This window comes from Pseudorasbora parva, chromosome 12, assembly GCF_024679245.1.
Source record: "Pseudorasbora parva isolate DD20220531a chromosome 12, ASM2467924v1, whole genome shotgun sequence".
In the NCBI taxonomy this organism is placed as follows: domain Eukaryota; kingdom Metazoa; phylum Chordata; class Actinopteri; order Cypriniformes; family Gobionidae; genus Pseudorasbora; species Pseudorasbora parva.
Window position 1 is genome coordinate 24,158,578 of NC_090183.1, and position 15,629 is coordinate 24,174,206.

General features: G+C 36.9%; 1 protein-coding gene across 1 annotated transcript in view; it reads right to left on the minus strand.

Annotated features, from left to right (window-relative positions):
* Positions 1-12,940, minus strand: part of btbd8 (BTB domain containing 8) — a 52,537-nt gene extending 39,597 nt beyond the window's left edge. The window contains exons 1-5 of the mRNA XM_067459545.1: positions 12,755-12,940; positions 10,977-11,135; positions 6,201-6,377; positions 5,847-5,980; positions 5,573-5,690 (exon numbers count right to left, since the gene is read on the minus strand). Coding sequence (XP_067315646.1) covers positions 5,573-5,690; positions 5,847-5,980; positions 6,201-6,377; positions 10,977-11,080 — 533 coding nt within the window. The 5' untranslated portion in view covers positions 11,081-11,135; positions 12,755-12,940. The remainder of the gene's footprint in view (positions 1-5,572; positions 5,691-5,846; positions 5,981-6,200; positions 6,378-10,976; positions 11,136-12,754) is intronic.
* Between the last annotated feature and the right edge of the window lie 2,689 nt (positions 12,941-15,629).

Genomic DNA, 15,629 nt, shown 5'->3' on the forward strand with positions numbered 1-15,629 from the left:
CATAAACAGCACACCTGTGCAAAAAACCCAAAACAGTCCCCAACGATGGGCTGATGCAACTGCTTTACAGTGAATTAAAGCTGATTATGCGCATTTTTACCCTGTATACGTGTCTTTAAAATGCACATATGTGTGTGATGAATGATCATCCTCGTCTCGTGGGAGATGTACGGACAGATGATAAAAGTGAATTGGTGATGAGACAAGGGATTACCCGTGCTGTTGTGGTGTATGTATCCTGCAGTGAGACTGACAGTAACACTAATATAAGAGACTGACTGCAGCAGTCACCTCGAGCCTGACATACTGATCAGGACTGCAGACGTCTCTCTCCATCCATACAACCTAAAGCCGCAGAGATGCTGCTCCTTGCTGATGATGAGGGAGAGCCTGTTGCTATAGTAACAGGTCATGGCAACTGCTCTAACCTCTGCAGCTCCAAACAAAGGTGCTAACAAGATACCGAAAGACAGAAAACTACACAAATACAACAGTGCTGTAATTCATCTTCAGAGTATGATGATATCATCAGCAATCACGCCAGATGCAAAATGGTTTTATTCAGTTAGTATTCAGTTAGTTTCTTTCTGATAAGCTTCGACTTTGCTGCTTCACCTAGGAGTAAACTCTGCCACCTCCTGGGAATTTATGATACAGCAACATTAGCTGGTTCCATTTAAGTCAGACCATACAGCAGTAAATATCAGCGATGCACAGTACCATATATCAGCTGATACTGGGAACTTTTTTCGGTCCTGGAGGGCCACTGTCCGGCAGAGTTAAGCTCCAACTTGCCTGCCTGGAGTTTTCTAGTATGCCCAGTAAGACCTTGAGTAGCTGATTCAGGCGTGTTTAATTGGGGTTGAAGCTGAACTCTGCAGGACAGTGGCCCTCCAGGAGCAGGTTTGGACACCCCTGCTATAATTGTAGTGTTCCAAATGACACACTTCATATGCACTTTCGCTGTTGTGGACTTTCAATGGCTGCCATGTGCACATGTCAGTTAAAGTCCATGATAAAGTAGAGAAGAGTGTCCCATTTCCCATGTTTCAGAGTGTGCCTTTGCAATCGATATGTGCCCTCAATACGCTCTTTAGCAGTTGTTCCAGACCTGTACGAGTTTCTTTTTTCTGATTAACTAAAAATAAGTTTTTATAGAACGTTGGCAATCAAACAGTTTATGGTAGCCATTGACTTCCATAGCATTTCTTTCCTACTATGGAAGTCAATGGCTACTGTCAACTGTTTGATTACCAACATTCTTTAAAATATCTTCTTTTTAGTTTAGTAATTCATACATGTTTGGAACAACTTGAGAGCGTGTAAATGATAACAGATTGTGATTATCTAACACTTACTTAAAAGTTTTGTTTTTTTAAATGCTATACTAATCATTTTAAAATAAACATCCATTTTTCATACTGTACATTACAATGTGTAATTCACTTGTAGCATTTCAAATTTTAGATTTGTAGTTTTTAGTGCTTTTATAGGCTTTTCATTTAGTATAAATCTTTAAAGCTGTTGTATGTAGGGCTGTCATTTTTGAGAAAAATCGCATTCAAATGGATATCAAATATCAAGCAATGTATTCGAATATATTTGAATATCTACGTGACAACTTAAACAGCAGCAGGAGTATGGCTTATAGCCTTAGCAGAATTAATTTCTTTACATTGTTTGCTAGAAACACTAATCTATCACCTTGATCTGGATCAAGTGCGGCTCTCACGCTGTCCTCTGCAGCTGGAATGTGTTCACGGATGCCATAGCAACTCTCAACGACCACCAGAACTTAAACGGTTTTATAAAAGCTATTTATTTGTTGTAAAGTATAATGATTATCAAAAGTAAATAAAAAAATCTTCTGTCAGGTGCATTTGAAGTAAAAAGTGCCTAGGACAAACGCCTGGAGAGCCAGGCTGTGTCTCTGTCATTATTCCAACATTATCTTCATAACTTCTTACGAAATAAAAAGTTTACCCCTCAGAAAAATGCACTTTCCTCTCTCGTCAACATTATAGCCTGGTGGTGAAGTGGTGAAGGCGCGTGCTGTGTATCACATCATATAAGGACGCACACTGAAAAGTAATCAGGTCCGCTTGTTTACATAGTTACATTTTTCGTTTGATCGGTTCATGAAAATGTTTATCCCACCCCTCTCAAACCGATTACAATTTCATTCATTTTTATTCCGAGGTGTTTATATGGAGCATTTTCATTCAGATTGGACTTTTAAACTGATTAAACGCACCTTTAGACTGTAAAAAAAATTGTGCTTCATCTCCCTTTAAAAACCGGATAGTTTATTTATAGTTCGATTACAGATATTTCACGTCATGTTCGACTGCATATTCGAATAAAAAGTGACAGCCCTAGTTGTATATAAGTTTTTGACTATAGTAAAGCAGAGGTGTCAAGTAACGAAGTACAAATACTTCGTTACCTTACTTAAGTAGAAATTTTGGGTATCTATACTTTACTGGAGTAATTATTTTTCTGCCTACTTTTTACTTCTACTCCTTACATTTTCACGCAATTATCTGTATTTTCTACTCCTTACTTTTTAAAAATAGCCTCGTTACTCCTCTTTCATTTCATCTTGTTAAAAAAAAAAATGCAGATAAATCGCGTCATCCTGATAGTGTGAATTTGATTGTGTGGTTGGATGAGAAGTGTAAACATATACCAAACCAACACCCTATTGGTTACTACGCGATCCATCGAGCCTGCACATGACTCAAAGCACAAATCACACACGGTGTTGCCAGATTGGGCGGGTTCCAGCGGACGAGCACGCACTTTCAGTCAAACAGCGATCAGCAGCAGACGCGCTCATTCATATGACAGCCAGGTTTTTAGCGCGATAACTCGTCGTAGATGTATTCAAGTGATCGCTATGCTAAAGTGGCATACAGTATATATATACACAAGCCGTTTCTACAGTAAGTGGGAGAGTGAACCAACTCTCAAACGTGGATTACACCTACATTTTATTTTTCAGGATTCTTTGATGAATAGAAAGTTCAATGGACAGCATTTATTTGCATTTTTTTAAATCAATTATTATCTTTTGTAATATTAACAATATCACTTTTGATCAATTAAATGCATGTCTGATCAATAAAAGTATTAATTTCTCTCTTTTTTAATTTTACCACAAATGTTTAGATGGTTTCCACAAAATTTAAGCATCACCATGAGCAGCACAACTGATAATAATCATAAATGTGTTGATCATCAGATCCTCCTATGAGAATGATTAGAGAAGGATCATGTGACACTGAAGACTGGAGTAATGATGATAAATTCAGCTTTGATCACAGGAATAAATTGCATTTTACTATATATTCTTTGAGCCCTGCACAGGCCCTGCACAATCCTATGACACACTCCTGCAGTCATTAAAATAGTTCAGCTTTGTTTGTAATGTCCAAGTAGTTATATTTCGTTTAGTTTTTCTATTAAAGTTAATTTAGAAAAATGTTTGGATAATTTGTTTGTTTGTTAATTTTTTTTTAAAGTGACAACCAAGCAGTCGGCGGCCGACAGTGGGTATGAGGTTAGGGGTGTAAAAAAAGTCAGGGTCCGTAGGGCTCTAAAGCGTCGACTCAATCTGGCAACACTGATCACACATGTAGCCTACATTTACATTCCAATAAAGGTTATTGATAACATTACTTATAGGCAACTAGTCATCATATCTTCCGCTTCAGGAAACACATGTTAATGCTCAGCAGTACACATAATGGTATATTTCCATTGTACTAAAATGCATTCATTTTCAATGGGTATATATGTGGCTAAAACAGGTAGCCAGTGCCTCCCAAATTTTTCAACATTAACATTTTAATATAACATTATAGTCAGTATGGCCTTTAGAAAAATGTTTTTCTTGAGGAGGTGGGGTGGTGCGCTATAGGCCCCTGTGGTGTGGCCTAAGCTTTTGTCTTTAATGGCATTTTTTCCTTACATTACTTTTACTTTTATACTTTAAGTAGTTTTGAAACCAGTACATTTACACTTTTACTTAAGTAAAAAGCTTGAGTTGATACTTCAACTTCTACAGAAGTATTTTTAAACCCTAGTATCTATACTTCCACTTGAGTAATGAATGCGAGTACTTTTGACACCTCTGTAGTAAAGCATATAAATACTATAATATGTTTGCAGATATTTAGGAAACATGCTAAGATTACATACTAGTTTCTCTGAAAACAAATGCTACTAAACAGTTATCTTACTTTGAAATGTGCGTCCCGTGTTAGAATGTCTGTTTCTGTTTTGGTCCATTCGGCACCACAGGTTGCCAGTTGGTGAAAACACAGCATATTGCTACCATTAAAGCCAGCAAACAAACTGGGTCAGAGATTGCAGATTTTTTTTAGACTTAAAAAGCCTTTGAATCCATCTAAAATCTCTATGAATGGAAGCACATTCAAATGTGTATAAATCCACTCATCAACTACACTGTAAGTTGATTCTCCTTGCCTTCTTTTGTCAATTGCACTCGTTCCTATTGCATGTCCTTAAACTGGCAGCCCGCATGAGCGTCGAGTCTGAGGAGTAAGGGTGGGGCAAACTATATTTTTTATTCGGACTACAGTACCCATTTCAACCACTAGCTGTCATTCCTACATACAGCACCTTTAATAAATGGCCATTTACTGATTATCGGCTATACATGAGAGTAACTATTGGATTAACATACCAGACCGAATTTCAGTGCATCTCTATGGAAAATACAAAGTACTTTTGTAATTCTGTTTACAGTTTGTTATAGTACAAGTTTAGAGTGGGCCTACTTGTTTGTATAAACAACAGTAGACCCCAATAGGGCTGTTTGGCAAACCTGTTTGGGTGTAATTTCCATTTGATGCTGCTAGTAGTGTAACAATCCATTTGTGTTACTGTTCATCAATTTTTTAATGTTTTCATTAACAAAAACAGCTTTATTGCTGGCAAATCTCTGCATGAAGTACTGATGCTGCCGTAATATCACTGGGTTTGAATGAAAAGCGTGGTGAATTCTCACACAAAAAGTGAAAATGAAAGAGAATGTCATGGTTGAACACATTTGGAATTAGTGCACCTCCATGTAACAGAGGGCCAAATGCAGTGAAATGACCACTGTATGTATTAATGTTTTAATATGTATGTCCCACTTTTGCTTTGACAGAAGCACTCAAGCTGCGTGAGCTCCACAAGTTTGGGTAAAACCTAATTATTATGTTATTCAATATAATTTGAGGATGTGGTAAACATGGAAATATGACTTTTTGTAGGAGTTGACATGGTCAATGTCACAAATTTGCTGACTACCAAGAATTTGATTACTATCCAAGAAATTTTTAATATTAAAAATAGCTTCATGATTTTACATCATAAGTTTATTTTTTTTCCAAAATCCTAGAACTGTTTATTCTCCTGTTTAAATGAAAAACAATACAACATTTTCGAAATGGTCTGCAACTTCTGAACCCTGCTGCATAAACAATTTAAGAATATCAAGATGCAAGCACATGTGTAAATTTATGCAAAAGCTGCAGAAAGCTGGTCATGATGATTTTACCTGTGTGCCGAGAAGACTCTATCGGCCACCTGAATGCTGATGTCAGACATATCAGCCCTCTGATACAGAGCCAAAAGATCTGCCCCAAGCCCTGATGCTGATTCTAAATTCTCTGAACCTGACAAACAAAGAGAAATTAAGCAGAATGATATTACAGACTATTCATAAATAGAGAGCAGCGCTAACTCAGCTCCAGTGGACAAAAAAATTAGTAAAGAACAATACGATTTCTGCATAGATCTGAAGAGAAATAAACTGGACATGTTTTCCTTACCTGGGTCAGAGCTGACCTGAGACTCAACATCAGGGTCATCTGCAGCAGTGCCGTTCACTTCCACTGACTGGCCGTTGTGTATATTTAAGGCAGTGCAATCCTTCGCCAGGCACTTGTCATCTGTGTACACTTTTCTGTTATAGCAAGAGTAACATGTAACGTTTTACAGAAACTCTTAACTCTTTTACAGAAACAGGTAAAAGATTGATCCATAGTTTTATTTTACATTTTTATCAAATAAAAAAGGGGGGGAAAAACAGCTTTAGTTTTAATGCAATAAAAATATTACCGGTAATAATAATAATACTGATTAAGTTGGTCGTGAAGAGTAATACAGAAAAGGCCAGTATATACTGTATGAAGTCCTTGAGGGCTGCAGGTTCAATCCCTTGCAGGTGGACGACAGGTGTAGTTGGTTCGGTTCCCAGCAGGAGGTGAGGAGCTCTGGCCAGCAGCACCGCTCTGTGGGCCTTCAGCCGAACAGAACCCACACACAGAGTGACGTCAGTCTCCTGCTCCTCCTGCAGCAGCCTAGTGCAGAAGAGATCAAAATAACAAAATTTAATGCAGGATGTTTTTATTATGTTCTGTCTGTCTGTTAGTCCGTTTTTTTTTTTTTTTTACTGGAATAACATTTTGTCGAATCTCTCACTGCCTCCTACTATTTTGTTGCATTTAGCACCACACTGCTGAGAGTCTCTTTTTCATATACATATCATTTATATACATATATTTATACATACATATATATACATATATATATACATACATATATATATACATATATACATATATATATATATATATATATATATATATATATATATATATATTGTACAGCTATGTGTAAAAAGCAATACAGCCACACTATGAGATACACTGATCAGGCATAACATTATGACCACCTTCCTAATATTTCTAATATGTCCTAATATGTCTCCCTTTCCCTGCCAAAACAGCCCTGACCCATCAAGGCATGGACTCCACTAGACCCCTAAATGAGTGCTGTGGTATTTGGCACCAGGATGTTAACAGCAGATCTTTTAAGTCATGTAAGTTGCGAGATGGGGCCTCCATGGAACGGACTTGTTTGTTCAGCGCATCCCACAGATGCTCGGTAGGATTGAGATGAGGGGAATTTGGAGGGCAAGTCAACACCTCAAATTCGTTGTTGTGCTCCTCAAACCATTCCTGAATTGTTGCTTTATGGGTACTATAGTGAGGAAAAGTCACTAAAGACACAAAGCAAACATACAATTCTGGAATGTATATGGCAAGAAAGGAGAGAAACATTTAGAAATGAACCAATTACAATATTCAGTAGACTGTATCCATTTTTGCTTTGTCTTTATTATCTAAAATTTTCTGGGAACCCCTTAGACCTGGAGGAGCCCTGGTGGTCCCTGGACCCCAGTTTGAAAACCCCTGGTCTAAGCCCTCTACTTTACACTGCATGGTTACAGTGACCCATTCCAATTTTTTCCTCTCGTGTGGCACAGATCGGATATGACATGTGTATCCTCAGATCGAATTCAGGCTAGACTATGCACAGGGTGTGCAGAACAATTTTTCCCATCATTAAACTAACAAAATTGTATTCTGACTTGCGCCGTGCGCTTAAGACCATGCACTTAAAGAGCTGCCCCTAGTCATGGGTGTGTTTTGGGCATAATATGCAATAAACCAATCAACCTTTAAGAGCCAGTTGCGCTTGCACCATGGTGGATTCGCTATTTACATGGCAGAATGAAGACCCTAAACTTGACGGATCAGTTTAAATGCACGTTTGTATTGCCACGATTGGTTAAATAAGCAGTTAATTTTATTTGTCATTACTGCAAACAGGTAATTCTGATACATGCAATGACTATCCATTATGACATGTAGGCATATTTATCTTCATGTATACAATAATAATCTTTTACATTGTAATCGTTTTATTTGTAATATTAAAAAACAGTTTGTGTGCTGCTGTGTGTGTAATAAGGAGAGTGTATGTACGTTGTGCACCCGCCTATAGGCGCATATTACTAAAGTGCCCTTTAAATAACACCAAAAATACTGTGCTATTGACTTTAGACCAGGGGCCTGTACCATGATGGTAGTTTAACAAACTCAGGGTTAAAGGATTAGTTTTGAGTTGACAAAACCAAACCATTGTATTAAGGCTTTGTTGGTCCCATGATGCTGATCATCCACTTTCTTTGTCAACTCAGGCTTTGATCCTGAGTTCAGGAGTTTAGCTGTGACATCAGTAGTGAACAGCCAATCACACGCTGTGGAACTGAGATGAACTTCTCGCGAGACAATCAGTGAGATTAATTTCTCTATTCTGCAGAATATTGCATGATTGAAAAATATTGAGAATTAAAATAAAACAAATACACAGCAAGAAGAAAAGCTGTCTATGAAAGAGGACAACTTTAAGAAAAATAGTATACGTCAATGCAAGTAAAAGTTATGAAGTTAGTTTAGTTGATATAGAGAAAATTGAACATTTAAGCTTAGTAAGCTTCTTTTTTTTAATAGGCTAGTTTTATTTATTGATTTTAAAGCTTATCCATATGACTTTATGCAGGTGATGTTATTTATATGACTTATGTATTAATTTTAACAAAGTGCCTATTAATGATTGATTAACTAAAATGATAAATGTGTAATTTATTAAAGGTATAATAATTACATAAGTTATATCTAAATCATTCAAAATTATTATTTTTTTATAAATAAGCATTGTTAAAAGCCAGACACTTTAGTCTTTAAAAACCATTTACTATGCAGTTACCTTTAATTTGGAGTAGAAACAGGGGGAGTGACTTTATTGCATCAGAGGTGTGTCACTTTACTCACAGCTGATTGGTCCAATTTCAGATTGAGATCTCTAATCCAGAACATAACCTGCCCCAGAGCAGGTTAGCTCTGGAGCGTAAGTTACTATGGTGATGAACACAGCTAAAAGCCAAACCACTTTAATGGTACCTAAAACCCAGGATTGGCACAAACTAAGCTTAAACAAATCTGGCTAGCCTGCTAAACCAGCTTCATGGTACAGGACCCAGGTTTCAGTTGCCTCAAAATAGCAATGCGCCAACAATGCGCCTGAACACACCTTGTTTTCAGACCAGCATGCTCATGGGGACATAAATGGGTACAAATGCATTTGCTATATAAACAATGTGGCACTGGACATGAAAATGATAACTGCGTCAGGATGAATCTAGCAAAAAACACTTGCGTCATGCCTGGCACCGCATTGTGCCAGGTGTATGAAAGGGCCCTATCTCAGTTAGCTATATATTTTACTAAAAACTGGCTTTAAAAGTGTTGAAAATATACTACACAATAAAAACACACACGTGTCTTTAAAGAACAACATAACTACTATTACTATTATTAAAGAATCACTGAGGCACTAAATCAAAAAAGTGACTCTTTACTGATGGAGGCGCTTCCTCACACTTCACATCCACATCAACATCATTGTCAGCATCATTTTGGCATCTTCTGCTGCAGTGCGATGAATCTGGGTAACCCAGAATCCTATGCTGCCCGAGGCCTTTGTTCTGGGCACTGGTGTGACTGCAGTCCTCTCTCCTCCGATGTGAGCACAGAGAAATAAAGAAATCGGAGAGAAGAGAGTTGCATTTCCATCCAAACTAAAAATGCCTTGTGATCCATGAGTAATAACTACAGCTCCGACTGTAGACAAATCGGACCCATTAGTCAATAATCGTTTTCATGTTATGGGCAATAAGTTATAAATGGACATTATTACAAAACAAATACTAAATTTGTCTAAATAAAAAATAAAATAAAATGAATTTAGACATCACAGCATATTAATGTGCAGTATCAAAAAACAGATAATCATTTTGAGATTTGGTAAAAATGACAAATCAACAATGTTTACATTTTTAGCATAGACCAATCAGCGATGATGTTTTTTGTAGGTGGAGCCTACGTGGTGGCATAAAATGACAGTTATGCAGTAGCAATCAGTGGAAGCCACGGAATAAAAGTTAATTTTAGTTAGTTTAGATCTCCCAGACTTTTCAGACTTTTCCCCCCACAAATCTGAGTTTATGTCTCAAAATTCTTAGAAGGATAAAACGAAATTGCTTTTCCCCTTAGAATTGTTTAAAAGGTCAAGTTTATATCCTGCAATTCTGACTTTTCCCCCATCAGAATTGGTGCATGCAAGTGCAAGAAAGTCTTTTTTTAGACAGAAATGTTATAGGCTATGTTTAAACATTGTCTATGTAAAATGCTATAGGTTTAAATATTTTTTCATGCTGTAACTGCTATGTATGCATGTCTCCTATGAACTGCATGTGAATATTATATAGACTTACTGTTTACATTAAATTCATGCTTTAATTGTAGACTAATCATTGCAGATTTCATCAGTCCAGTCTGTGACTTGCAACATAAACATCTGCATTTAGCTTCAAAGGGTGTCTTCTACAGCGGAATTCTATAAAGACATTTTTTTTTTTGAATTCTGATTCTGACATTTAACATTTTTGTTCTCTTATTCTGTGGATTTTGCTTGTTTTTCCTCACTTGCAGCTGCAAGTAACGTAAATGTGACATCTGCTCCTAACTGGTTTATTTTTAACTGAATTGAGCGCAGTATGATGCCAAATGTAGTATAATTATAAATCTAAAAATAGAGGAATGAGAATTCACAAATTAATCTAATGCTGGCAGATACATATATATAAAAAAAAAAAATCACATGTTTGGTACCAATATATTGTGCATCCATAAACAAAAGGACTATTTGCTATGCTATGAAGAATGCTAAATGACAATGCTATGAACATATATCTATTTATTTAAAAAAGTCTTTACCTAAAAATACAAATACATATTTATTTAATCCAAACTTCTGAGCGGTAGAAGAATATATGTTCACATAAAGAGAAATGATCAGCGTTTGCATACAGTATGAAATCAGCAAAGGGAGTGGCATGAGCTGCGCAAACATTAAAGCAGGTCAGCGTGATTTGACTACACTGGTTGCTAAGAGTGCATCGTATAACAACAGTGATGCTCCATGCTGTGAGCAATTCAGACAAGTTTGGAAAGAGAATAACAAAGGTCTTTCATGCTGAATCTGATCATTACCGGTTCAGGTCTCCTGACAAAGCATTTGCCAGTCTCTTCTTCAGCTGGTTTCTGCATTTGCGCTCTTTGGCTTGGAACTCCCTGGCAGCCTCGGTGGATGACATGTTATTGCCAAACTGCTGAGCACAATCGTCAGCACATTTCTGTGATGATGAACATCTGATGAGACAAATAAGAGACACAATTCAGTCTTCTAACCACATCTTTACCATCTTTAAACTACAACAAATACAAATAAATGATAATGATACCATTTTAATATTTAGGGACGCTCTTGGCTAAAGTGTCTTATAGCGTACACTTATAACAATCTTCATGGTCAATCAATGTTTTTTGGGGTTTTTGTGTGTATATTTTGTCATTGTTTAATTTTAGTTTTGTTTTAGAAGGAATGAATTAGAAGAAAAAAAGCACCCTATATAGGACAAAAAGGATATTTTCAATGTCAAATGTACAACAATTTACTAGGAGTTAAATATCTATGAAATAAAATCAATAAAATAAACAAATTACATATAAAAATAAAGTAAACCAAGAAACAACGTTAACTCAAAGAATCAAGTAAATGTAACCAACATAAAACAACATTTGGTTGCATTGAATGTGGGTTTTCTGTAGCTAATACTTAGAAAGAAGAATGAGGTACGGTGGTATAAATATGAATGTTTTACTTTGCATGTTTTCCTAGACCCAATCATGTTAAATCCTTACATTTAATTCCAAAGGTATCAACAATAATAATAATGTTACATACAATGAATTGATAATGAAACCAAAACCTAATTTATTTATACATTTACACACGTTTCAAATAGTCTAGATATACAACCAATAATATTCAATTGTTTATTTATGTATGAAAGTGCAAAAAAATTGCTATGTCCAATATTGCTGTCATTATATTAAGTCAAACATTATAGAAAACAATTGAGATTTTCCAGATAAAGCTGATATATGGTTATGAAAATAACAAGTGGCAGGATTGCACTAACTGTAAAATTTTAATTATCATCACACATGCAATATCAAAAGGCTATAATATCAAGGCTATTAGATATTTAAGGACATGTGATGAACAAAATATAGTAGTAAAAATATAGTAATAAATAGATCAAATATAGTTTAAAGAGGGTTTTTTTAACATTATAGGAAAACAGGTAATTATCCATTGACAGGGCTTTTAGAACTGACACATGGGTTTTGAACGCCTACACTTTCAGTTACCCTGTCGGATCTTCGATCACCAGACCACCAAGTCTAACATGGGTCAGCATCTGTGAGTATGCACAATTATAATAAAGTAAATTATTGTTTAATAAAGGTTAGAATCAACTGACCAAAGTCATGATATATTATAAAGCTTAGATGGAAAAATCTGATCTGTTAGCATGATTAGCATTCACACCTTTTGAGTTAATATATCAGAGCTATCAAAGCAAGGCTGTTTTAATAAATCAGTCATAAAATAGTAATATTTACATAAAATCACTTCATCTATACCATACTGTGAGCTAAATGTTTAAATAAAGGGTGTGAACGTGTATTTAATGATCAAGACTGCTAGCCATTAGCCTATAAACTGTCATTTACCACAAAGAGATAAACTTCGCTGTGCATAATAGATATATTATCTGTATTGTTCTACAAGAAAAAATAATATTCACATCGCGCTGGAGACGATAAAACTAACAGACCACTTACTGAGACACTATGACATTTCAAAAGCATCAGAGAGACTGTCGTGTTGTCAATGACAACTGGATGAGGAGGACACTTACCTCACACTTTATCAAACTGAACAACGCGCCATCTTCACAGTTTAACATCCACATCTGCACCTAACAGTTCGCAAATGATTCTGACAACGAGAGTACATTTTACCAATCCAAGAAAAGCTGACAACTAACACAACCTTCACAATTTACATGAGGAGTGCTTTCTGGGAGTTGGGTATTTCTGACTTTGTTTTGCTGCCCTCGTGCGGTGAAGATGTGAAATGTACGGCATGCAAAAAGTAGGTGAAGGTTGTGTGAGGTTATTAGATGTGTGCCAAACCTTTTACGGTCTATGTGCCAAACACATAGACTGTAAAAAAAATATGTATGTGTAGGTGCCAAATGTAATAGAACGAAACTAGATAAGAAATAAAAACGCCCTTAAACTAAAAACAAAAAAGCTAAATGGAGAAATTTAAACCTAGTCTTAAAGTCACGATTAAAATGGACAATTATGTCTTATGGACTATTGGAGTATTTATAAATCATTTATCCGTGGTGTGCACATAATTGTTTTTTATTTATTTATTTTTATTAATGCCTTCGTAATCTTTAATCTTAATAAACAAATGTCCCTCTCTGTTGCAACCATCCAATATCTATCCTCTTGAAAATGATGTTTACCCATAGACAGTAAAAGAAAGTAAATTTGTGTTTACCAGCACAAATTAGGCGATCGCAACGGCAAACCACAACGGTCCAATCATTTATCGATGGACAAAATCAAATAGTCTACTACGTCATAAAAGGAAAGACAGACTATCGCAGCTTCTGTTTTATGCCGACTTAAAGGAATAGTTCACCCAAAAATTTAAATTAGCCCATGATTTACCCACCCTCAAATCATCCTAGGTGTAGGCCTATATGACATTCTTCTTTCATACGAAAAAATCCCAAGCCTTGCAGTGAATGTTTGTTTCCGTTTTGAAGTTCATAAAAGTGCTTTTATCCATCATAAAAGTAAACCACACAGCTACGGGGGGGGGGGGGGGGGGGGGGGGGGTGGGGGGGGGGGTTAATAGAGGCCTTCTGAAGCAAAGCGTGTTTGTGTACGAAAAATATCCATATTGAAAACGATTTAAATTAAGGAAATTTAGCTTCCGTTAACTGTCGTTGTAGGCTACGCGTGTTCTTGATGCGGAGGTCAGAAGCACAGAAGATACAGCAAAAAAAAACTTGTTTTTCGCCAGAACTAGCATATACTCACCGGAGTGTCCTGTCTTACCCTGGAACGTCAGTCTCTCATGAACGCGCAAACTATGGAATGCTATAAATAAATATACAAATAAATAGAAATAGAAAAGCACCTTTATTTCCTTATTTGAGTATATATTTTTTCACATTTATTTATTTATTATTTTATTTATTTATACATTTATTCATTTCTATTTTTATTTATTTCCACATTTATTCATTTCTACATGTCTTTATTTCTACATTTCTTTATTTTTACATTTATATATTTGTACATTTCTTTGTCCGTAGGGTAATGAGGAGGGCGTGGTATACCTCAAACATAGCAATCAAGCTCAGAGCAAGGGGGTAATCTAGCGCTCAGAAAGCGTTCCACCCCTAGGGGCTGCCATTGCTAACCAAGCCATCACCTGCTGTTAGCATCCCATTGACTCCCATTCATTTTTGAGTCACTTTGACAGTGAATAACTTTACATCTGAGATGTTTAAAGACTCCATTTGTCCATTGTTTATTTCTAAAGAAACACGACAATGCATAAAAGGCTCCGTTACCTTATATCTTACACTATCGCCCCGCAGAAGCTGTTTTTGTAAAAATAGGCTAACGATTGCGTCATTACCAACGCGACTCTGTCGCACAGTTGAGAAATTACCGTATAGACCTGAGGAGACGCTCGCAGGCAATCTTTTACTGTCTATGAGGCAGTCGGGGGGACGTGGAGACATAAAGTCTGATAAAGTCAAGGGGGAAGAATGGGGAGAAGCCCATAGTGAGCCAAAAGCAATGGGAGAAAATTTTTAACAACGTGATTCAGCTTTCACTTTCCACAACTACTAGAAGACCTACAGCTGTCAGACAGGAGGCTCACGTCACATCTACGTCGTCAAGCTCAGTCTGAGCCTGCGCAGTTCGCTCAGCCATCAGGAAGTGAGTGCCCCTAGGTTGACTTCAGGGATCGCTCAAGGGGGTAATCTAGCGCTCGGAAAGCGTTCCACCCCTAGGGGCTGCCATTGCTAACCAAGCCATCACCTGCTGTTAGCATCCCATTGACTCCCATTCATTTTTGAGTCACTTTGACAGTGAATAACTTTACATCTGAGACGTTTAAAGACTCCATTTGTCCATTGTTTATTTCTAAAGAAACATGACAATGTATAAAAGGCTCCATTACCTTGTATCTTACACTATCGCCCCGCAGCAGCTGTTTTTGTAAAAATAGGCTAACGATTGCGTCATAACCAACGCGACCCTGTCGCACAGTTGAGAAATTACCGTATAGACCTGAAGAGACGCTCGCAGGCAATCTTTTACTGTCTATGAGACAATCGGGGGGACGTGGAGACATGTCCTGGAGACTAGTCTGATAAAGTCAAGGGGGAAGAATGGGGAGAAGCCCATAGTGAGCCAAAAGCAACGGGAGAAAATATTTAAACAACGTGATTCAGATTTCGCTTTCCACATCTACTAGAAGACTCACAGCTGTCAGACAGGAGGCTCACGTCACATCTACGTCGTCAAGCTCAGTCTGAGCCTGCGCAGTTCGCTCAGCCATCAGGAAGTGAGTGCCCCTAGGTTGACTTCATTCTTTCGCCGTAGACGTCAATGGGAACGCTCGGTCCATTTCTTTTACTGTCTATGGGATCGCTCAGTCCATTTCTTTTACTGTCTATGGCTCAGAGTAGG